Source organism: Ambystoma mexicanum, chromosome 4p (assembly GCF_040938575.1).
Source record: "Ambystoma mexicanum isolate Mex_15411 chromosome 4p, UKY_AmexF1_1, whole genome shotgun sequence".
NCBI lineage: Eukaryota > Metazoa > Chordata > Amphibia > Caudata > Ambystomatidae > Ambystoma > Ambystoma mexicanum.
Window position 1 is genome coordinate 441,280,276 of NC_090927.1, and position 24,453 is coordinate 441,304,728.

The window sequence follows — 24,453 nt, forward strand, 5'->3', positions numbered from 1 at the left end:
GAAGATGAATTTACTTATTGATCAATAACTGTAAATATGAGTATTTGATATAAAAGAACAGTATTTACAAATAAGAATATGTGCACGTGAGATTATATTACACGGTATAAGCACAAGGAAGGACCAGACCTAAGAGGGCAGACAAATGTGCCAATGGCATGGGAAGCAGCCACATGGACTTCAAGTCTCAAGTGCTCGATACTTATAAGCATTTATGTTGCTGTATGTATGTGTGTGTTGTGGCCTCTCAGTGCCTAATAAACAATCTCTGATAGTAGTGAAACGTTAGACCAATGCCCACCAGATTACAATTGATGTAAATATCTTTGCAGAAATAATGAGAAAATAAACCAAACATTTCTTTTTTTAAATATACATAATTTACTGTTCATCTTGGAAGCAAAAGGCCCAGCGGAATCAGTCTGAGAGAAACATAATGTTCCGTTTATGTCTAACAAACTGTAAAAAAAAAAATAATAATAAACACTTTTTTCAATAATCACAAATGATTCTCAGTCCTAATTGTCCCAACGGAGGGTTTTTCAAATGCTTGTAACAGACTCCAAGGACACCCAAATATCAATAATCCCACAAAATCCCACATTATAAAAAAAAGTCAATTTAGCAAAAGGTGTGCTTCTAAAACTAAAATGTATTCTCACCATTTTTCACCTGGCAATAGCACCAAGATGGAAACAAACTGATTCCTGGCAGGTAACCCTACCTAGCAATGTGGCGTGGGGAAGACCAGAGTCAAAGATATCTATTGATTCAACTAGACCGACACTGCTAATGGAAGGAACCCAGGATGTGGTCTTCCAGCCACTTAGCAAAAGTGATGCAATGCACGAAGGATCACCCGATAGCAGGGGACCGCCTTGCCCGGCGGAAGCGGTTGCAAGAGGAGAACTGCCTCTGAAATTAGCAGGCTATATTAAGCAGTGAGTTCATTTCATTATCAAACAAATCTAGAGTTATAAGAGAGAGAGGGTTGCGTCACACCATTAAGAATTACATCGCCCGTGCGGAATGTGTGCTCTATAATGATGATAACATTTTTGTACAGCGCTTTGTGCCAGATTCAACACATTTCTAAGCGCTCTAATAATAGATGTTTATAGTACCCTATTGCAAGGTACTCAGTGTATCCACCTCAGAATGTTCAAGAGCTGAGCCAGCCATGAAGGGATTCAAACGTGTGTCCTGCGGCTGAACATAGTAGTGTGGGACGAGTGATTGCAAATTATAACTATTGCACTATGAATTGATAGGGTCTCATTCATGGTATTTTTTGCACGGTCCAAAGTGACTTTGCACTACCAAAAAACACAGAGCGGTGCAAAGTGTTTTTTTGTAGTGCACAGTGACTTTGCACTGACTTTGCACTGGCACTAAAAAGTCCATGCATCAGGCCCATTGTGTCTCTTCAAACCAGCCTTAAATCACCGGCATGTAAACACTTGGGGCCCGATTCATGAAATCATTTGCGCTAGAAATAGTGCTCTTGCTCGCCAAACTGAATGCAAAATCCCTTTCATCGTTTCATGGAATCGAATGCGCGGGACTTTACCAGGATTTGTGTGGAGTTTGGTATGCTCGGCACATCTCTGCAAGTCTGAGCGCTGTGCGTGAGACACCACGCAGAGTGTGGACGTTGCTTGCGCAGAAGGCTGGGAAGTGGGTGGAACACAGAAAATGGGGAAGAACATGCAAAAAAGTGGGCATTACGAGTGTCGGCCCACAGGCAGTCCCTCTCACGCCCACAATAGCGCCAAACTACACATATTCTTGGAACAACTCGCGCAGCCTCTCAGCACGGAAATGGACACGCATATCCCTCGAGCTCTATGCCACTCGAAGGCAGGCGTAAAGACACATGCGCATTGGATTTTCAGTAAGAGGGTGGGTTTGTATGTCGGATTTAGGGGTGCGTGTATACAAACGGGGCTCCGATTGAACTTAGGTGTGCGTGTATGCAGTGTAGCGGGGTGCAGGAATGGTTTACAGGGGTTTGCACGCAGATCTTCTGAGTTTATCCGGAGGTGCGATGTAATCTACGCATGTTGTCGGGGTGCCGCAACAGTTACGGGACCCTGTGCAGGGTCCCTGAGATGTAGAACTGCTTGCGGGGGACTTGTATTTGCGCCCGGGCAGTACTCAAAGGTACCTGTTCTGGCTGTTCACGCTTTGCATGTGGGCGTGTCCCAGGCTTCTCAGGTGCGCGACTTGTGAGTAAGGTTACTTTTCGCAGTAAATTCCATGAATACGCAGGGCACACATTTTTTATTCTGCACGCAGACTCTCGCAGCGTCGTTCTTGGTGCATGGCAATTGCGGGAGGAATGTGCACTTTTCTATGAATTGGGCCATTGGTTTTTTATTTGAGCTTCATATCTTCCAGGACAAAAAACACCTGCAGCTCTCAACTATCTGAGTGGTTAATGCACCTACTCTGTACAATCCCAAGCCATTATGACTCAGCAACAACAGAAAGACCAGCATGATAACACGTCTGACCCCCAGCCCCTTTCCTAACAGTCAGAGACCCTGCACTTGCAGCTCAGTCTTATATGTATACCATCACACAAGTGCCTTAATATGACCCAGACTGCGCGCAAAGGCTCTGCCTCAAGTAAGAGCCATAATCCCTAATTGGGCCTCTTGCCTTAGTGAAACTGGAAAATAACATTCAAAGCTTTCAAGTGGATAATTAGTAAAAGTGTTATGAAGTGTTCAGGTCTAAATGCCCTCCTTACGTATTCGGTATTAATCAATGTGGGACACACTGACCACGCATTTTTAACACCTGGACGGTTTTTAATTTTATTTTCGTAAAACACAAAACAAGTGTTGGAAAAATATTGATTGAAAGGCGCCATTCCTCCTCCATTAGTCCTTTCCCTTTTAGGTTCTTCTTTTAATTGGCTCTTCGCTGATGCCTTTTTCTTTGTATGCCAAGGTCAGACAGAATAGGTCAAATGTGAATAACCAAACACACACCCATGTCCAAATGCCATTACATAACTTAATGTTGTTACTGTTGGTCGATAATGGGCAAAACAAATGTTTTGGCTGCCCAAGAATACCTCAAAATGTTGAAGCATTTTTTTACCCGCATTTTGTGGCACACTATGGGCTCTTTTCCTCACAAGAGATGCAGGTGCCCATGTGCACTATTATAGCCAATACAGGGTGGTGACAGCCTACTACACACAGTACTTTGCTATTCATTTGCCATTTGCTTACTTTTGTGTTGGTTTCCAATGTGTCTCCCAGCTAATGCCTGCGGTTGTGGGATTGGTTGTTCAACACTGGAAAAGTGAGGGGTTGTAAGTGTGTGTGAGATGGAGTGCAGCACAGTGCCAGAGGTTTCTTTTTGTCCAAGGTGGGTTACTCTATCCAGAACTAGCACGAAGTACCCGTACTCCGCACAGGTTCTGTAGACAGACATGACACTCATCCATTGTTGGGAATCAATGATCCTGTAGGTCACTGTTCCGAATCGATTATCGCTTGATGTGCTTTGAACTCTGAAGTAAACTGCACTGAGGATGGGCATGTGTGGCTGGCTCACATATCGCGGGGCAGGCGTGGCATGCTGCGCTGCAGAATACTGGGACCTCCTGTGCACTCTACACCCCTGTCCCCTCACCCGGGCACGGTACAGTGCATTGTGGTGCATTGGTGTGCAAATATCTCAGATATGGTGGATCCTGGGGCCTTGGACCGTGGTTTTCGAGGTCCAATAGGGACCTTCGAGTTTTGTTCCTCGAGTCAAGATGCGAAAATTAGCTCTTTCCGGTCCTTCTACAACTACATTGATGTGTTGCTGATTTCAGGCAACCATCTCATGTGTGAAGGGGCTGAAATCTGGGGAAAGGTGTGGGGTAACAGTCATGAACAGAGGGTCTAACAGGTAACTATGCAACATTTGGTGCAGATTGGTGGAACGGTGTGGAATTGTATAAGGAACAAACTAACAGATTTTCTGCTTTATATATAGAGACGTACACTCGTCCTCTGTCCTTCCCCAGTTCATGTGTCCTAGACCTGGGCAGATTGGTGAGTTTCCTTTGGTGCCTGGAGAGGTCATATCATGAAGGTACTCAATCCGCAGTTTGTGTAACTCGGTTCTTCTGGAACAGGTTGCTAGGAAAGATTTCTCTTATGTGCAATTTTCATTCCATTTGTGGACACCCCCCCTCACCAAACTCTGCTTTTGTTTGGCTTACCTAACCTGACTTTCCAGTGGAAAACAGCCTTCAGCTGCACACTCTGGGCTTTTGCCCATTTGTTATGGGGAAACTGACATGTCCTTCAGGCTGTCAGTACTGGGAAACTATGTTTCCCTTAGTCTTTGACTATGTTGCCATTTCTTGGTAACTTTTTATCTATGTGCCAAGTACCTTTTAGTACCGCACATAGGGGTCCTTTTGTTTTATGGCTCTAGCCACCCTGTAAGGATTTTCTGGTGTTTGTTCAAGTGTGCCTAGGATGAACTGGTGGCAACAGTTTACTTTTAAAGTATTTTTACTTTGTTTTTATTGACCATATCGCTTTTACCGCGTTTGGCCGAAGACTGTGGCCAGTGCCAAAAATGGCTATGCCTGGAAGTCTTTTGTTCTGTCCTTTGGCCATTTTGTCCCTTTGCCTTTCCCCAGGTCAAGAGACCCGGGTATTCTTTATTTGGGCATGCAGCCTACCACGAACACTGCATCTTTCGCGGGCTACTGCATATCACGTTTGCTAGTGCCCAGGAAGAGGGTTGGGACTGTCTGGTCCCAATCCAAACTACTGGTGCCAGTATGTCTAGTATGGTTGAATGACTGAAACCATTGTGGCCTGTGATTGCGCCACGCATGGCGTGAATGGAAGAGAGCAGATCTTCCATTGGTTATACAAGATGTGAGCACAAAACAAATCTTGGATATGAGAAGGGACTCTGCATCCATTCCAGGTCGATCAACTGAGGGTCACGCCGAACTATAGAAGGAGCCAAGTATCCTTAAATGAAAGAGCAGACCTGTGGAACAGACGGTGACGTGCTGGAAGGTTTGGCACCCTGATCCTGCTGCTGTCCCGTCGGACCCCTGCTTTTGAATGGAACCCAGAAGGCCTGCAAGGGTGCTCGACGCTTTGGAATAGTGGGTCCAACTACTCTCTGCACTTCCTGCTTACCCTTGCAAAGAGTCTCTTCGGAAGTGTTCCTGAGCCACCGAGGGAACTGACCAGCTCAAACCCGAAGTATTGTATAGGAGCACATATGTCCCGAGTCAAGACTCGAGACTTTGGGAATCACTTATTTGTGGTTCTGGGCCCTCTCCCACCAGAAATTGTTGTCCTAGTTCCTCCGGGTCGCAATTTATGAGAATGTGCCACACCACAAGCATTTGCTGTCCCTGTGTCGCCCCACTGTGGTGACAGTCACTGTAGGTGCCTTGCAGACCTGCCCCCCTATGCCCTGAGAGGTGCTGCATTGGAACTGTATTCCTTTCTTCTTCGAGAGAAGAGAAAAGGCTACTGTCCTGCCACGGATGATCGTCCCATCCCATAGCCGCTGAGAGCCGGAGCGACGTGTAACTGCAGGGGTTCAACCTACAGGCAACCTGGACTAGTCTGGCTAGGTATGGCCCGGACTGTGTAGAGGGTCAGTGAGTACCTGCATCACTTACTGTCAGGGTCCCACGGTACACTGTCAGGTTTCCATATTACAGTACACGATTTAAACACTCTAACTGGAGGTGTAGGAGTGGTGATCAGTAGCAGATTTCAGTTGGTGGCTGGGAATGAGTCTTGCTTCAGGGGGTTGGGTATGTGAAATTCTTCCTTAAGGGTGCTGTCAGGAAGCCTTGGTTTCCCCAGGGCAAGATGGAGGCTCAGCTCAGCAGCATTGATTGGAAGTGCCTGACGTTGAGAGTAGGTTGAAGGCTATGGGACAGAATCTATAACGGGCAGTTCAGGCCTTAGAGAAGAGCAAATTGAACTACAAGAAATTTGCTGACAGAAAACGTAGGAAGGGGACAGAATATCAGGTTGGAGATCGGGTGTGGTTGTCTACCAGGAATCTAGCATTGAAGAGGAATAAAAAGTTTAGTCTCCTTTACATTGGGCCATTCAAGGTGGAGCATGTTTGTTCTCCAGTATCTATTAAATTGAAATTGCCACTTGGGTTAAAGATTCACCCTACTTTCAATGTAAATTTGTTAAGGATTTGTAGAAAGGAAACAAGGATTTGTGGGCTCCAGGTCCAGTGTTTTCTGATGATGAAAATGAATATGAGGTTCAAGCCGTATTAGACTCTAGAGTGGTTCTGGGGTGTCTCCAGTATTTGGTGGATTGGAAAGGTTATGGGCCTCAGGAAAGATCTTGGGAGAAGGTTGGGAATGTGCATGCACCTAGGTTGGTTAGATGATTCCATCATTTACATCCTGCGAAGCCAGGCCCTGGGACAGGGCATTATGGAGGGGGTACTGTCAGGGTCCCACGGTACAGTGTCAGGTTTCCAGATTGCAGTACATGATTTAAACATTCTAACTGGAGGTGTAGAAGTGGTGATCAGTAGCAGATTTCAGCTGGTGGCTGGGAATGAGTCTTGCTTCAGGGGGTTATTGATTGGGTATGTGAAATTCTTCCTTAATGTTGCTGCCAGGAAGCCTTTGTTTCCCCAGGGCAAGATGGAGGCTCAACTCAGCAGCATTGATTGGCTGTGCCTGGTGGTGAGGTAGTTTGGAATTCATTAAGGAGTTCTAAACTGCCTTTCATTCTAGTTTTCAAAGGAACAGGTTGCAGTTTTCTTAGTTCAGCAATATAGTAGTTAAATCTCTAAAGATTGTAATAACCAGAAGAAGTGTCAGTGTGAAAACAAAGGAAACCACAAAGAAGCAAGAGTCAACCAAGGAATCAACTACAGATGAAGAAAGCGAAGTGGCAATAACTCAAGTTAATTCCTAATTTTTCAATAAATGTTTTGGGGTTTAAAGTTAAAATGTTATTGTACTATTCTCAGCGTGTTTATTTGGAGGCACCTAACACATGTAAATAAGGAACGTTAAATGTTAAATGAATGCACTGTCTGCAGTCAGCGGCCCGTGCGAGTGTTGTGAAAAGCAATCCATACAGTTCCAGACCGCGGTATAATTAACTAACCAGATGTGCGGTCAGATGCTGCCGTAACACATTAATCTTTAATTAAATTAACCGTAGCTACAACTAACTTTAGTTTAGCTTCGTTCGCACTAGTACGTGTTTTGCTTCTTGTCGGTCTCTGTTAGAGGAAAGAACCCACGGACGCGTGTGTACGTGCTATGCGTTGTATTGCCTTCTATGTAAACATTCAAGTCAACGGACACACCGCTGTTTCAGCCACACGACATGTCGGCGAAGGCAGAAAAGAAGATGTATAGTTTAAAGGTTATTTAGAGGTAACAAAGTTCAGATATGTTAGCACGGACTTGCGCTAGGTAGTGGAGCAACTATGAGGTTAGAGAGCAGTGCAAATACGCGCACAAGAAATTAAGGAACTCAAGAATAAAAACTAAAAAGAATCAGCAGAGAAGAGTTGATGAGTACTGATCTCACAGAAAAGGACAAAGAGGAACCAGACTGTAGTTGAGCATTTCACAAACTATTCTCCAAGAAACAAGGAAAAGTAGTGCTGAAAATAGAGTGCAACAAGAAAGAACACTTTTAAAAACATTACAATAAAACACATACGTAGTCGTTGTTTATAGAAAAGGAAAGTAGCAAACTGAAGTTGCAAGGATACAAGGAAGATAACAGACTTTCAATAATACAGCAGCTACTTTCAAAGGAAAGCCTATCAGCACAGAAAGCATAGGTTGCAGGTATTTAAGGAATGTGGGAGGCAATAGAAGTTAAGGCATACAGTGGGTAAGAGGCAAGTTGATAGTAATTACTGTGATTACCTTCTAGGTCTTAATGGAATATCAAATACCCAGGACTACCCAGTCCAAAAAGGAAGCAGGAGACGTGGGTGTTAGAGAAGATCTGCGTTTGTTATTTTTTCCACTTCCCATTTCCCCTTCGGTTTGCCAGTTTGATAGTTATATCTAAATGAGATTGTTAAGCTGGCAGACTTGGGGGGGGGGTCTGGTGGGCTATCGTCACTCCTGCAGGAATTCACAGCTGGACCGGACACTTACCGGTGGCCCCGTGGCACATCCATTTGTTTTTACGCACGAAAATCCCTGAAAAGATGTTTATTTTAGCGGGGCTAGCCTGCACAGCCAAGCTATTCCCGAACTCCGAAATTTGCTCTGCCTGAAAGGGTAGACCTTCTTCGAATAATAGGGCTTTATTCTTCGTCACCTCAACCCCCTTCCTGAACTGCTAGATCTCCCTGAAGATGACCCGTTTTCGTTCTTACGCACAACAGCGAGTTATTTACCCACTGCTGTACTTTTGACCACAAGGCTCCCCACTTCATAGGGCTGTACTGTATAAGCTAGGGATTGACTTTGAAGAACTGCCTAATGTGATAACTGTGTCTACTTACCTCTTCTGTTACAGGTCATGGTTGTGTTCTCCCCTTATCCGCATTAGGCAAAACGCATGTGTATATATGTTACATAGTGTGAGGTATGTGTGGTGACTGTTAATTATTACTGTGGTTTATTTGTTTTTATTTATAAAGGCCTATAATAAATGTATTTTTGATATACACCTGTCTAAGAGTATTCTGTGGAGTCTTATCTTACTGTGCATGGTCATTGTGGGCTTCTGATCACTCTCACCCCTCCAGAGACTTTGTCTTGACCGCCTGCCAAGTTACCGTAGATTGATTTGGTTTGTCCAGAAGCTTCCCCTGTTCCACTAAACAAGGCTGGCCTCCTAAGCTTCTGCCCAACAGGTCAGAGTTTAGAAATCCATCTTAACATAAGTCCACCAGGAGGAGACTTCAGCCAGATTCAAGATAAACGTTTTGCTCAGAGGATTCCAATAGTATCACTGTAGAACTTCTCAGCTAAGAACAATCCTTACATGACACTATTGCAGGGGTGTTCCAGAAAGGTATGTTGCATCATGATGGTTCTAGTGGACTAGATCCAAACTTGATAGGACTTTACTAAGTCACTGCATTAACAGTCAGAACTGGATTATGTTAAGGTTATCCACAGATGCAGAAGTGGTCAGGTATCTGAGCACCTAGAAACGAAGGGCATAAAGCAGACTTTGTACCTATAATATCACAATGTTGGGTACATTTAAGCATTTCACCTCAGCCTTGATCAGCATGCAAACTACATTTGTCAGTATCGACTGGGATAAAGCATTTCCACTCCTATCGTACTTACAGTCGGTCGGTTTCCGAAAGCAGCATAAAATGGCTCCAAGTTGGGGTAGAAGAGGTTTTTTATATCTGTCAAACACTGAATTTTAAATTTTTCTGGCTTCTTTTCGATCACCTCTCTGAAATAAAGCAAATAGAATGGAAAATGTGAGGTCGTATAATTAGCCTCTAGATTTTATCATAGACACAAAGATACATTTTTGCACGCATATTAACCACTGATATGCTATTTTGGATTATATTCTGTGCCATAGTTTGGCACAGCTTTGAGCACGGCGCCACATGATATCCACTCATATAGACCTATGGATTCAGCTTTTTTTGTAGTCCCTCTTATGTGGTACTTTTGGTTTCATGCACAGTGAGACTCACTTCCTAGTGGTCACGTCCCATTCACGGTTATGATATAGGTCACAAAGCACTTGGTGTTTGCCTGAATAAAAGGCAATTCATCTGTGCAGTACTGCCACTGCCTCTGTACTAGGCCTTTGCCCATCTGCCCTGTGCATATATGCCTAGAAGCGAAGAGGATAAACAGAGCACAGGCTTTCACGGTTTCCTTAGACTAGTTGGTGGATTGCGGTTGGCAAATCCATAATGACTAATGAAAAATGAAATAGAGTTCGCTTTCCAAAACGTTTCTCTGAGATAAGCCAAAGCATACCTGTGCAGCGCGGAGAATAAACTGCTGGGGCTCAGCAGCACCGGCCCCTGTGGTAGCACTGTGCCTCGCTCGTTCACCCAATGGAGATAGCCTCTGGTCATGTCTGCCATTCCAATGGCACGTGCCGAACAGTATAAAAACTTGTAGCCATTTCTATGCAAAAGGAAGGGATGGATGGGGCAGTTACATTTGTGCCACAAATCACCTTTTTCAACAGACACCACCCAATGTGCGTGCAAAACAGTGAGTAAATTGTGATGTTAAGTGAACCCCAGCGAGTAAGAAATAGTCACTTCTAAACCAAGTTCTCCATCATGGATTATCTTCATTACATTCATAAACCTTAACTATCTCCATCCGTGTGCAGGATCTCACAGCACACTCATACATACAAAGAAAACTCATGCACTATAAATAGATCCTCCCGCCTCCCAGACGTGCAGTGTGTGTTTTAAAAGAAAAGTAAGCAATACGTCAAATTCTGAGTTTGAGGGTGTACTTTTTGTAAATGTAAATGATCATGTTTAATGTGCCTGTTGACAGGTAGTGGTAGACAGGTAGTGACTTGTTAGAGTTGAGTGTTGGGCCCAAGACAGGGATGGCGGACCTGAAGAGATAAGAGAGAGAATGAGCGGAGGGGCAAAGGCGGAGCAGGCACCACCAAGAGAGTGTAAAGGGTAGATTAGGAAGATGGGGGGGGGATGCTTGTTTCTGTGTGGATGCGTGGCCTCTAGCAGTCAGTGGCTTGAGAGATAGGGCTTGATTAAGGTGAATAGTAATGGGTTCCTAGTAAGCAGGTCGGGGTTCTGGCAGCTCTAGGTACTTCTGCAAGAGAGGTGTGTGTGAATGTGTTATGGGCCCCTGATGTGCTCAAGTGGACCCTATAAGTGTGGAATCAGTTAAGTCGTGAAACTGTCTTTTTTTCCAACCACAAAAACCAGGTTGTTAACGCCGAGTCCATCCAGGCTTGTGTGGTTAAATTGTGTAAGCAATAACTAAATACAGAATGTTTTACAGAGTCACAGTGACATAGCTGCCTTTCCCGCCACACCACACATCTTATCCAGAGAGAGAAAAGATTCCAACCAAAGAACGCTTTTACACTCTTAAAGATAGTGCCATGTCCGGCCAAGCAAAACCTTGCAGTAGGGCCAGCCAATATCAAATTGTGATTTTTAGAGGCGAGCTGCCATATTTCATGTGTATCACATCCAGTACACTTGAACTAAGCAGAGCTCTGAACACTTTTCCCATAGTTTATTGTTTTTGTGTTATGGGGTTTTCTCATTTCCCGGAGAAAATGAAGAAAAAGATGGTGTTTAAATTCTCTTGCAAATGTGGTTCTTTGGTGAATGTACAGAAGACAGCTCTACACAGAACTAACAATTCATATTTGATTTAATATGTAAAAATATCAATAACCTACTATCAAATATAAGGAAATAATTTGCAGGAATAACCTAATACACGGATGTGAGGTACATACCGCATTATATAATGAAGAAAACACTGGAATGCATCATTTAAAAAAGGTTGCCTGCTATTCTTGGGGGGTTCAAAGTCCAGCAGAGTTATAATAGTGAGTCTGATATATATATATATATACATATATATGTATATATATATATATATATGTATATATATATATATATATATATATATATATATGAGATAAGCTATCGCAGCAGAAATAAGAAAACAATTAGAAAATGTCGGCTCAATGATAAAGCACTTATTCTGTAGCGCACTTACTGGCTAACTTTGTGGTACAACTTCGCAATTCCTTGGTGGGTCCAGTCCTTGCCGAGCGTTGGGAGAATATGTCCTAAAGTATCCGACCTGATAATAATAAATATCAAAAAAATCAAAATGGTGAGAATATTATTTTCAATAATAGTGCATTCGTCACTGTAGTTTGATGCAGTACATTATATTATGTCAATGTCTGTTATCTGAATTGCACAAATTATTTTTGCTGCGGCTAACAACAGAAAACAACTTCAGAATAAATGAAAAAGCGACATGGGCAAACAGAAAAGTGTCTTTTGGGCCTGGGCTACAGACCGTGAAGTTATCCCATTTAAGTGTCCGGACCGGCATGCGAATATTTGCAGCCACTGCTACTTTTATTTATGGTGTCACGTGAAACAAAACAGAAAAGCCAGGTGCTGTTTCAGGGTCTGCGCCAACATAATTTGAATGGCAACGAGTACAAACCGCCATTAGATTGGAATGAATACAACTCAGTATAGTGACTCTGAAGGCATGACTGATAGGACTAGTCAGAAACTCTACAACTAGACAGGCTCAGGGTGCTTTTGGCTGGGAGGAATGGGCAGAGAGAATTCAGGTCACGAACTACTCATCATCAAGGTAATTGTAATGTCTGGTTCCCTCTCCCAGGCCTCGGGCAGTGTCACGTGTTGCACAAGTGGCACACACCATGTGATTAAGTAAATAAAGAGGCACAGTTCCCCATGCGGCAGTTTGAAAACCAATTCACTGTCTCCTGTGTCCATCCAGACCAAGAATGCAGGAGTGGGCCCGGCCATACCGTGCCCCATAACAGTAATGAATGGGCCTCATTACAAGGTTGGAGGTAGCCATGCCCTTAATAAGGGCATGGCTAACCCCAAACTCAGCTCCGGGTCACGTGAAAGGGGGAATTACCGGGCCATTCTGACCTTGGACGGCCCAGTAATTTCCTTTTTGCGGGACCCGGAACCGGTATGGCAGTGGTACCGTTCATAACGGTACTGTTGCTACCATCCTGTTCTGCTTGTGTGTCCCGCTCTGCACACGTGGTCTGGCCAGGCGTGCAGAGCGGCATCTGCGGCAGAACTCGTAATGTGGCGCCCTGGTATGAACAGTGCAGGTAAGGCGGGGCCTTACCGGCACCGTTCATTCCGTGGCCGCCACAGTTGTAATGAGGCCCAATGTCTGTGTTCAGAGGCGGCCAACGTGACACTGAATGACTCCTGAGTGCTCCGTCCACACAATCTCCAGCCATTCCCCTGCCCACTGATACCCCCACGGAAAATATATTTTGCAAATCAGTCATTATCAAAATGGAGGACTTGCCCATTGTGATAATTGGCCCTGCCTTAGATGGTATCTACCACGATCACTCAGGACAGAATCTCTCCCCAGAACCTCAAAAGGTGATAGACTCCCCCATCCCACTGACAGAGGCGCACACATAGTTCCTGCGAGAATTATGGCATGACTTCACTGGAACCCTGGGTGTAAGATAAAACATTGCAATCTTAGAGCTGTGTGGGGAGGGTGCTAAACCGCTGGTGGGCTTGGTTTTTGGGGCATGCTGGCAGATCAGCGAGGCAGTGCTGGCCAGGGCACCTCTAGAACTTTGATCACATTCGAGGCGTTATGACTATTGTTCCTGTTTTTCAAAGTGTGTTTGCTATTGCAAATGTGACGCATAACTAAGGCGTGGCTGCCTTTCGTGTAATGACTCATTGCATTTTCTTTTCTTGAACAAATCTACAAAGAATGAAAGGAAAAACGATGCAGTAAATATACTTCTGATTTAAATTGAATTTAGTGAAGCACGTCGCCTCTGCCTGAATGTATGACACATGGAAATTATGTGTGCCCGCCCGATGCTTAAATCCTCAGCAAAGCCAGGATGCATTTTCGGCACAGAATTGCATAGGGACTGTTCAGCGATTGGGTAATTTTCTGAGATTGCTCTTTGGGAAATCACATTCGCAGCAGGGCTTTCAGTCCAGCGCAATTTACCGGAAAGCAAACTGCTAAATTAGGTGTAACCGTGCAGATTGCTGGATTACAGCCGCCAAGGTCAGAGAATGTTATCCGCACAAATAACACAGAAATCACACAAAACTCCAGCGCCTACCGGGTGATCGTTCCATCGATATCTGAAATGACGATCTTGTCGTCCCAGTTCCACAGGTATATTGTTCCCTCGCATCGGCACGTGCCTTGGTATTGTGTTGTGACGCTGAAGATGACATCATTAGGACCATTCTTCAGCTTAAGACTTTTCTGTAAAAAGAACATACTGAATTAATTGGGAGCACACGCCGCGACGCTACATGGGCAGATTGTATGGATCAATGATGTTTTAAATACTGATTTGTGCACATTAGCATTTTTTTAATTAATTTGCATTTTTTTCCAACTCTTCTCTTTTCTAGAAGAAGGTCCCTGCATGGCCATTGCATGGCCTCCATCTTCCCCACTCATTTGACCACTTATCTCTATCTGGGCTCTTTTCAAATTGGATTATGAAATCCAGTGTTATGATCAGCGAGGTTGTTGCTCTTTTTCTTAATATGTTTTTTTCGTTAAAACTTCATCTGCCTCATTTCACGGTGCACATTTGATGCCTGGTGTTATTGCTTGTTTAATGGATAGTAACTTCTGCAAGCGATCATTTAAAAGTTTTCTCCTACCCTCTACAAAGCTCTTGCAAGATCAACGTCCCTTCACTGTGGGCCTGATTCACAGAAGCATTTTAGAATGGCACAATCCCATTGGGAAAAGCCCTGTGAATCCAGTCCTGTGTCTCCAATGCCACAGAGTATAAACCCTGCTATGGGATGAAGCCTTCTTTTTCGCGGTAGGGTGGGGCAGACAAACTCGGCCACGGTAATTACCTCTTGTATAAATATTAAAGATGAAGAATAATCTTGTTTTTGATCAAACAAAGCAGTCCAAAGCATTTCTGGCCTCGCACCTTGAAATAGAAATGTTGACCATGGCACTTACATATCAGGTGTTTAATAATAAATGTTAGCTGACCCCTGGTGGAGTAATGGATAATGGATTGCTGTAATTTTAAAGGAAGTACCAGCAGCAATAAGCTGATTTGCTGACAATAATCACAGAACTTCGTTATTAACTCTGATATATGCTAGTATATAGTACACCAGCATAGATGGCAATTCCGTGTCAGGAATACTGCACAGAGCAGAGGATGCCAAATATGTATTTTCATTTGAAAAGTTTAGCTACATTTCATTGACCTACAACATACATCTCAAAGCTGGAATAGAGCATCTTTTCTGAGTGCTAAACTTCACTGCCGCTACCCCTGCTGCCATCCAGCAGGGCATTCACCGTCTCACCCTGGTTGCTTGGTAGTAACACTACTTCCATTGGTTTTCCCCAACCTGGAAATTCGTGCCTGGGAACTGCAACCCATATTTGTCACAGTCACTGGTGGCCCGAGACTCAATGTCCAGGTTACAGGAAGTACCAGACAGATTGTCACAGCCCCCCAGCTATACTAGCACCTCACCTGGGGACAGGTGGGTTGGCAGAGCAGGACTCATGAGACAGATATGCTTTGGAAAGGGAACCTTTTCTAAATAACGACTATTTTTTTGCACTCTTTCTAGAGCATCAACCTTATTGCATCTGCAAAAAAAGCAAATCTTCCCTACGAGCACCTCTGCTACGTCTATGATACATTCACATGTTCAATCTCAAAAATAACAAATTAATTACTTTCTGTGGGATTTGTTCTGATAGATTAGTCCTTTCTACAGATGTATCTTATTATATAAACAATGCCCGCACCAGTGGGTCTTCAGAATTCTTTCAGTACCAGTGGGTGCATCACAGTGTGCTGGTTCCACTTCTGCGTCGACACCCATAGCTACGGAAGTGACACCATGGGCAAAATATATCAAGCCAGTAGCAAGCTCTGACCTCAGTCATGCCTTTGTTCCCTCTATGTACTCAGCAAGGGAATTCAGAACTCGGTGGAATGAGCTTACCATAGGAGGGTGAGAGAGTAGGGAGGAATCTTAGGGAGGAAGGACCAATCCTTCAAAAAGAACATTACTGAAGGTACATCATTTGTTCTTCTAATAGACTGTTTCCACCCACAGAGACTGCCAAGCAGTCTGGAACCTGCAAGAGGGAGGAGCATGCAGAACCTTCACTGAGACCAGGAACGTATGCTGGACTGCCTGCCCAGAAAAAGGATCCTGACTGATAGCGAGTTGAGACAGTAGTGTTTAGCAATCCATCTGGAAAGGGTCTGCCTAGAGACAGCTCTACCAAATCAAACACCTCCAAAGGAAATGTACAATTAGTGGTATTCCCTTTTGAGAGATGGAATAACAGAGCTATCTGGATACCTCTCTCGCACCTTAGGAGGGTGTGGAGGGGAATACCCGAGATAGATGCAAATCGGATACAACCTTCAGTAGCAAGGCTAGTCCCATCTTTAGTGAAAGGTTCTCCTTGATAAAGGCCATATTATGAGGCTCATAAGACAATTGAGCCTCCTTAGAAGTTTGGTGGTATCTCAACGGTAAATCCGCAGATACCACCAAACTGAATTACCGTTCCCACCACTTTATCTAGTAGAATTACTGCTGGATTACAAATGGTGCTAGGCGGGGTTAGTCTCCATTAATTGGAGTTCATAGGACTCCATGGGGATTTCAGCTGAATTACCGCCAGCAGTAGCTCCATCGGCGGTAATTGCACCGATTTTGCCGTATTTTTGGCAGAAGGGTGGTGGATTTTCCTCCTCCTACTCTACCAAACTCGTAGTTGAGCGGTGCGGTAATGCAGCAGTAACGGAATTACTGCTGCATTTTTACCACACTGCCCAACTTCTAATGAGGCCGAATGTGTGAATTTCACTCGCTCTACTAGCATAACTGATAGTGTAGCTTGATCGTGAGCAGCGTCAAAGAAAATGAATGTAGGGACTCAAAAGAAGCAGCGATGAGTCACATTAGCATCAAATTTAAATTACACATATTAAAAAGAACTGGCATGGAGGAAACATATTTGTTAATCCTTTCTGAAACTGCGTATCTGTATGAATAGAAAAGAATGATCCTTGCTCTAGAGCAATTTTTAAAACTAAAACAGCAACCATGTGCCCCTTAACAGTGCCAAAGAGGAAAATCTAAAACTGTTGCAGTGAAACAGACCAGTGGCTCTTCATCCTTTTCTCGAACCCATGCAGAATACTTCTGCCACCTGCAGGCATAGACTTAGTGGTGAGCCTCCAGTCCAAAAGGAGTGCATCCAGTACGCCATCAGAGAAGTCCCACTCCTTGTATCCCAGCTTCCCAGCAGCCAAAGTTGCAGATTCAGGGCCCTGAGGTCCAGGTTTAGCACAGGAGCCTGTGAGTGGGAGAGGAGGTCAACTCTAATTGTAAGGTGCCTTGGAATGGACGGTCTTGGTCAGAGGATCTAGGTATCAAGTTGCTCAAGGCAAATCAGGGCCTATCAGGATCATGATAGTCCTGAAAGTCTGAATCAGTGGCAAGGGATACAGTAGACTGTTTTTCCAATGCATAATCAATGCACCTCTCAGCGCTTCACTGGGGGGAGGAGGGGTCAGTTTGTGAAGAAGAACAACAGAGGCCAAAGATCTCATCCTAGTCTTCCTGGCCCATTTCCCAGCCGTGGGAGTACACACCACGCTTGCTCAGGCCATCTGCCAGCATATTCGCATCCCCGGCGAGATGGACTACTGACAAATAAACATTGTCCCCATGGGCAAACACTGCCTATTCACTGTGAGGTTATGCAGGTGAGCACCCGAAACTTTCAAGGAGGCATCCATGACAATTGTCAGTTGGCACCAAGGTTGCCATTGAGGGTCTCTCCTCAGCAGATTGTACTGCAAGTCCACCCACTGGAGTGCCTGACACACTCTGCTTGAGACCTGCAGCATTGAGGTGGGGATAGACATGAAGCCCCTTCCACACCCCCATCTAAGCGAACAGCTACTACTGGCAGACGTTTAGTGGAGGCCCTTGAATCATTAAACTCAGGTACTTCTTGTGGGTGAATAGGCAAAAGAGGGCATGCATCCTGAAGGTCCAGTGACACTAGCCAGTCCTACAATTCGAGGGCCTGGTGGAGCTGAGCGAGAGAAACCATTTTGAACTTGTGCTTGCCTAGTAACTTGTTAAGAGCTGCCGATCCAAGACCAGATGCAGACATAGTCTTTCTTTGGCAGTAATAAATACAGGGATAATCAAATCTTGACCCAATTTGTGTGAGCCTAAGCTCGATAGCGCCTATGCCAGGCGCTGAATAACCTCTTCCAAAAGGAAAGGGTCTTTGGGCAACAGGTGGTCAGAGAGAGGATGATTATTATTATTATTATGATGTGTAGGGATCCATGGAAAAAGAAGACTTAAGCCAGTCAATACTACCTGCAGTGCACAGACATCCAAAATAATGAATTGCTACTCTAATATGCAGAGACAATATTCCTGCCACTGGAGTGTATTGAGGAAAGATTTCACTAAAGCAGTTTACTTGCGGATGAAGCTGCGGGCACGGTGGCGGCAGCAACCTGACTTCTCAACTCTGATGGGGAAAAGTCTCTGAACCGGTTGCCATGGTTCTGACCTTCAATCAATCTTGTCCAGCCTATGCCGCGCTCCAAGAGGGAGGCAAATGCATCCTTCAGCTCAACTACAAGAAGGTTGTCAGCTGCCTCCGCAACTTCACCCCACAAGACACACATGTATTTTGCAAGTATGCAGGTCATGTCAATGCGTCATGCTGAAGAAGTGAAGACCTTCCGACCCACATAGTCAAGCCTGTTACTCTCCCTATGCAGAGGGAGAGGGGAATGTAGATGTCAGCTCTCTCTGTAGAGACCAGCACTACTAGACTCATGTACGGGGTGAACTGACAAAAACCCTGGACCAGAAAGTGTCAGTCAAAACCTTTTACCCAACTTTTTATCCACTTCGGTACCAGAGTTGGGCTTTTGCCAAAATGCCCTAAAGGATATGCATTTGCAGGGTTAAACTTTTGCAGGGTTTTCTTAGTTGGGCTGTTGTCCAAAATGTCTGCTAAATCATACTGCACCAAAAAACTGGTGGAAGGTGACAGGCCCAAAAATTCCACCAGTATATCAAAAATCTTGCAAAAACGTCATTCATATGTGCGCATGTTATGGGTTTCACGAAGGCAAGTTCAGCAGAGGATTCCACACACTGACATCTCAGAGAACCAACGCCAAAGGAGCTAGCGAGACATCTTTAACCCTCACACCCAGGTTCACACACCCTCAACTCCCCGCCCTGGCTGAGACTGGGGGGTCTGTTTCCCACTATTTCCTCCCCAGGTTGATTCTAGATCCCTTGTTTCAGAATTGCTCACCCCCCCTGTTCTTAGCTCCGAAGCTCCTGTTTCTCAGTTTCCTTCACTGTGTTCTTCCCCCTATGATTGTTAAGTGCTCCGTTGCTTCTTGAAGCTAGGTCTGCGCTCAATAAACATAATAATAATAAATATAATAACGCCAAAGTGTACGCTAATATCATGTCGGCTTTGATAAATGCCAAAGGCATGTTCCTGGCGGGAAGAATCAGCCTCACTGCTTCAATCCCTGAAGATGGAGCTCAACGGTGACACATGGGCCGGATTGGCTTTTCGGTGGTGGGGTAGGTCACCTGGCATAGGGCCACTGCCCAAAGAGATGCATCTGCTGGCACAGTGGATCATGACTACATCACCAGCACCGAGTAATTTGGCATGATTGGCAACATTTGCTGCTTCTTGAGTGTAGGAACAATTGGGGAATTGCACCCATTTTGGTCTTTTGGGGACCTACCCCGATGGGAATCATCAATATGGAAACTGCAATTCATCTTCACCGAGGAAGAAGACGAGGAGCAAAGAGAAGCACTACAGGAGGGAGAACTCTGTAGGTGTTTCCTGTTCTGTCTCTTTTTTCTCAACGCCTTGTCCTTCTCAGTGTTCTGAGTATCCTCCTGTTCTAAAGGTTCGGTGGATTTCTCTCTCTCACAATCTCAAGGCAGTTTACTGGTTGCACTGGGGCTCAGAGACTTACCAGGACACGGGCGCTAAACAACTTTGCTGCCGGTTCACAACAGGCCTTTAGGAGCAGACTCATCTGTGTTGTGGTTAGCTCCCAGGCACCCAAGGTGCACACAAAGGGGTGCCTGACACGGACAGCTTGCTCCTGCAGTCTTTGCAGAGCTTAAAGTCCGAGGCCTTAGTGGTAGCGAACCTCATGCAGTGCACATTCTTGAAAGGAAGATTGCACTCAGAACAGCATGCTTGCAGAAAACAGGAACTGAGCTCTGCCGGCTATATATATGTACTCCCCAGGGCATCACTTGCAGCTGGTGCAGGGCTGCATTGTGCCCCTAATTAATGGCTGGAGGTTTTCGGAAGATAAGCTTGCCTGGCAATATTAATCTAAGATGTATAATCTGCGGGTGGAAGAAATCCATTAGAAATAGTGTCCCCCTTGCCCGGTAACTCCTTTCCCTCGTCCCTCACACAGCCAAATCCCACCCCAGGTGATGATGCAGGCCCTGAACAACAACTCTTTGCATGCCTCAGGGGCCAGGCAAAGGGCCCCGATCTCTGTAAATGTCACCAGAATTTGATTACGGTTACACTGCCAACATTGCAAGCTAGTGAATACCCAACTATTAAAGGGAATGGTGCAGTGGCACCACGTGCTAAACATTAAAGGTTACAGCGCTGCAAATCTGACACCGAGTTGCCACAGGAGCAAAACCACCACTGGTACGTGTTCTGCTGAAATCATGCACCAGAAACTAAAATTAAAATGTGCAGACCTACTTCCAAGGCATTCCCCTTTCCTTCCATCCAAATACTGCAACTGGTGTCCGTAGTGTGTACTTCGGGCCTCGGTGATGCACACAGGCTCGCTGCGTCTTTTGCATTCAATGCAACCTGTCCAGGTGGTCAGTGACCTTCCATTTCATGTTTGGAGGTCACACTGTTAATGGAGATGCCAGGAAGCACACGCGGTTGTATGGCATTGCACGCGGACTTAGGTACCCCACTATCCCTTGTGCAAGTTGTGTAAATACCTTACTAGCTCCATGGTGTGACCTGTTCTGAAACATCACCCTCTGGTGAGGTGAATTGAAAACACTTCTGTTGATCATGAAAAATGCAAAAACGCATTAAACAGACAAAGTCCGGAAAATGCAAAAGCATTCACAGTACTAATTATGCTTTGCAGCCTGGGAGGGGTGGGGAGGTGAGCGCTCCAATGAATGATATCAGTAGTGCCCTTTACAAATGTAAGGGCAATAGTACTGCAGACGGGCCAGGCCATCCCATCCGCTGGTCTTTACGCCATTATCGCGCTTTGGTCCCTGGCCTGAAACATACGAATTCTGAACGCTGAGAGAAACCCAAAGCAAAGGTTTTGGAAGGCGCTGTTTACCGTATCCGAGCAGACTGCCCCTGCACCTTCACTTTTCCCAAGTGTACGACACTCCACAGTACAAACTTCCACGCACCACTTCTCTTCACCCACCCGTGCACTGAGGGTACACACAATGGCCTCCCATGCCGCCCCACCTAGCCAAACAAGACGAGCAAGCTGCATCACTGGCCTGCTTCCGAGGGGGCTTAGAATGCACAGAGCAGGCACAGTGTGTGTCAGTTCTCAGACTTGCAATGCAGAAAACTTCAAAACCCTATCCCAACTCACACTACGGTGACTCCTTTTACCAGCAGACACAGCAGTGGGGCACATTTTGGAACATAACACCCATTTACTGCCACCCCAGCCCCATTGTTGACAAGTCACCAACATTCACATGTCCATCACTTGAGGAAATTGCTCGCACCAGCGCCATCTTGCATTGTACATGAGTAGTCTGCCTGGGCCCCGTCTTAAGGCAGCAGCCTCAACTCTCTGCCAATAACACATCAGAATGGGGTTTAAGTGACACAAGTGGAGACCGAGGCAGCCCCTAATATTTAGATACACACTTGCAGCGAATGCAATATTACAATCTGCGTGTTTGATTTGTCATAAGTCACCCAAGTACTGCACTTCAAGGCATGCGCGTAGACCGTAGACTCACAAGCTGGTCAGATGTCAGGCGCAGCGTCTTCTTGTAACTGACCCCCGATGAGGCCGGAAGGTGGTTTTGGCTGGACTGCATGGAGCCCAGATTCTGCTTCACTGCGCGGGCATCTTCGTCACTGGAGGAAGATTCGTCTTTCATCCTGGAACAGCACACAAGAAGGATGCGATGGTGCGGGTGAATGCATTTGGCTAAGCATTAAAAATACATTACAATAGCAGTGAATCACAGAGCCAGCTAATTGATTCTAAGCTCTAAGTACTATCTCGTGGGAGGCTCTTTAGTGCATCGCATGCAGCGTATCAATGAACTATGGCCGCCAGCGTCTCATTCATGTATGCCTCCCATCATTCATTTGGCTCTTCCAGTCACTCACTGCCCCATACATTCAAAACCACTGCACGCCGAACAAGGCGGGATAAGCAACACGCTGACGCACCGCGGGGAGTATCAAATGACCCAGACGACCATTGATTCATCTGGAATCCTGCCGTGCAGGGGGCTAGAAAGTCTCAATGAGAGAGAGGATGGAAGAGCACCATGGAAAGAAGAGTCTCTGCTTCTCTGCAGTATGGCAAGGAAACCTGCAGGATGACTCATGCCGCGCGCCCGACGGGGAGCGCGCAGCCCGGCAGCAAGCCCTGCATATTTCAGAGTATTTCAGCTTGAAGGGGCTGATAGCATTTCCGTGCTGATTGTATTTGGGACATGTCAGGAAGAATCTTAGGAAGAAGGCATCAGTTCACATGGAAATGAAAATGTCACCATAAATAGCAGCTAATAGCCTTGGGCTTTCAGTGCGAACTGATAACCATCTATCTGGGTGCTCCATAACATGCCACGCTTCCAGTTATTCTGCCATCGCAGTCTTATTTATTTATGTATATTTTATTGATGATTTATAATCTGCTAAAGATAAATAAAAATGATTCACTGCAGGGTTAACCAACAGGATAGGGGGGCGCAGTTTGGGTTTGTGGGCAAGAGGGAAGAAGATAAGGGAGGGTTAGGTGTAAGGGTGACAACATGTTCAAAATACTGCAGATACAGGTAAAACAGCATCTAAACATGTTTGCTGATTCTTGCTAGAGTTCTCTAAATTCAAAGTGTTCAATATTACCGGGTAATGACAATAACTCAAGTGGGGGCTCCCAGGCATCAGCCCATCTAGGACACCTTCTAGAAAAGGTACACTTTTACTTTCATGGTCTTATAGTAAGACATGCACCTCTCCACCCAAAGAGCCTTGTCCACACACCTAAGAGACACTCAAAGTGCTAGCATGTTATGATTCATGTATTCTCTGGTTTCTCTTGAGCGCAGAGGTTCTAGTGGCTCTGTACAGGTGCATTATAAATGCCATATCATATTATAACTCTTCCTATTCAGGACCTCTGAAAGGATTATCAAAATAACATCCAATTTATATATGTATGATCTACAGTCCCAAGTAGGTCTTCAAAGATGTGGTTACCATAATCATTGCACGTTGTTAGCCCCGTGTCAATGCTGCATGGCCGGAGGATAGTTATCAAGTAGTTATCAGGGGGTAGACCAGAGATATAGAGGCAGGATTTAGTAAAACAAAAATACCATCAGGTTCAGTTTTGGAAGAGTTGGCATGATTAGAAGGAAGCGGTAGGGTACAACGGTGTTGTTTTTTAGCCATATGTGCAGTTTATCATTAGTCTCTGCACCATGGCTTGGCATCAACGTGCTTTCAGCTGTGAGGGTGCATGCTGTGAGTGGCGACATTGTTGGGGTAAAAGTACTGGGTGGGTGACTGAGAAGTCTCATGATCAGGATCTGCCAATACTTAGCATCATAGTGGATGCAGCCATCACGGTTTCCCCACGGCTTTTGCCATTTCCCAGCAGGGCTGGGTGAGGGATCTGACATTCTTGGTGTTATTTGACTAGCTTCAATAGGCCCTAGTCTCCCAAACGTGGCGAATGCCTCAGGCAGGCCCCACCCCCATATACCAAGAGTTGAGACCATCTCTCTCTACTTCTCACACCGTGCATTTGCACTGTTCGTTTCTGCAGATGTAAAGTTATACGGTGAAGCACAACATTTTAGACTACCAGTGTTGTGAATACAGATGAAAGGTACGCTGCAAAAATAGCAAATTGACCACGATCCAAATGTTGACTGTCAGTAAAGAAAGAGGAAAAACTGGCAGATACTATTTAAAGGAAATGTTTTAGTAGACTGCCTACTTTACAAATGTTGCTAACCGAAAGCAAAATCTTACTTTTCCACTTTTCTTGCATTCTTGAATCTCGTTTATAAACATTCTACTTTTTGCACTAGACTAGAACACTGGGACATAAGTAAGCAGAGCACGCTGAGATACCATAACCAGCCTATACCATAAACGATCTGTGCACTGGACAAAGTGATTACATTTTCTACATGTTGCTTTGAGCTACTTACTAAATAATGAAATGAGAAAAACTATGTTCCTTTGTAAAATACATGACCAAATCCAGTGCGTGTTTATCTGGAATATGGGTCAGCCCTACCATGTTATTGCTGTTAACCACAATGATAACAGGAGGAAAAGGTGATCTTCCCACTAAGTTGATCACTTGTGAAATGAAAAGAGCAGAGTTC

General features: G+C 45.0%; 1 protein-coding gene across 6 annotated transcripts in view; it reads right to left on the bottom strand.

Moving 5' to 3' along the window:
- The window catches only part of LPIN1 (lipin 1), a 369,397-nt gene that overhangs the window by 49,675 nt on the left and 295,269 nt on the right, over positions 1 to 24,453 (bottom strand). For all 6 annotated transcript variants that reach the window (XM_069605954.1, XM_069605950.1, XM_069605951.1 and 3 more), the window contains 5 exons: positions 21,835 to 21,979; positions 13,851 to 13,999; positions 11,726 to 11,812; positions 9,974 to 10,126; positions 9,314 to 9,428 (listed from right to left, as the gene is read on the bottom strand). In XM_069605954.1, coding sequence (XP_069462055.1) covers positions 9,314 to 9,428; positions 9,974 to 10,126; positions 11,726 to 11,812; positions 13,851 to 13,999; positions 21,835 to 21,979 — 649 coding nt within the window. The remainder of the gene's footprint in view (positions 1 to 9,313; positions 9,429 to 9,973; positions 10,127 to 11,725; positions 11,813 to 13,850; positions 14,000 to 21,834; positions 21,980 to 24,453) is intronic.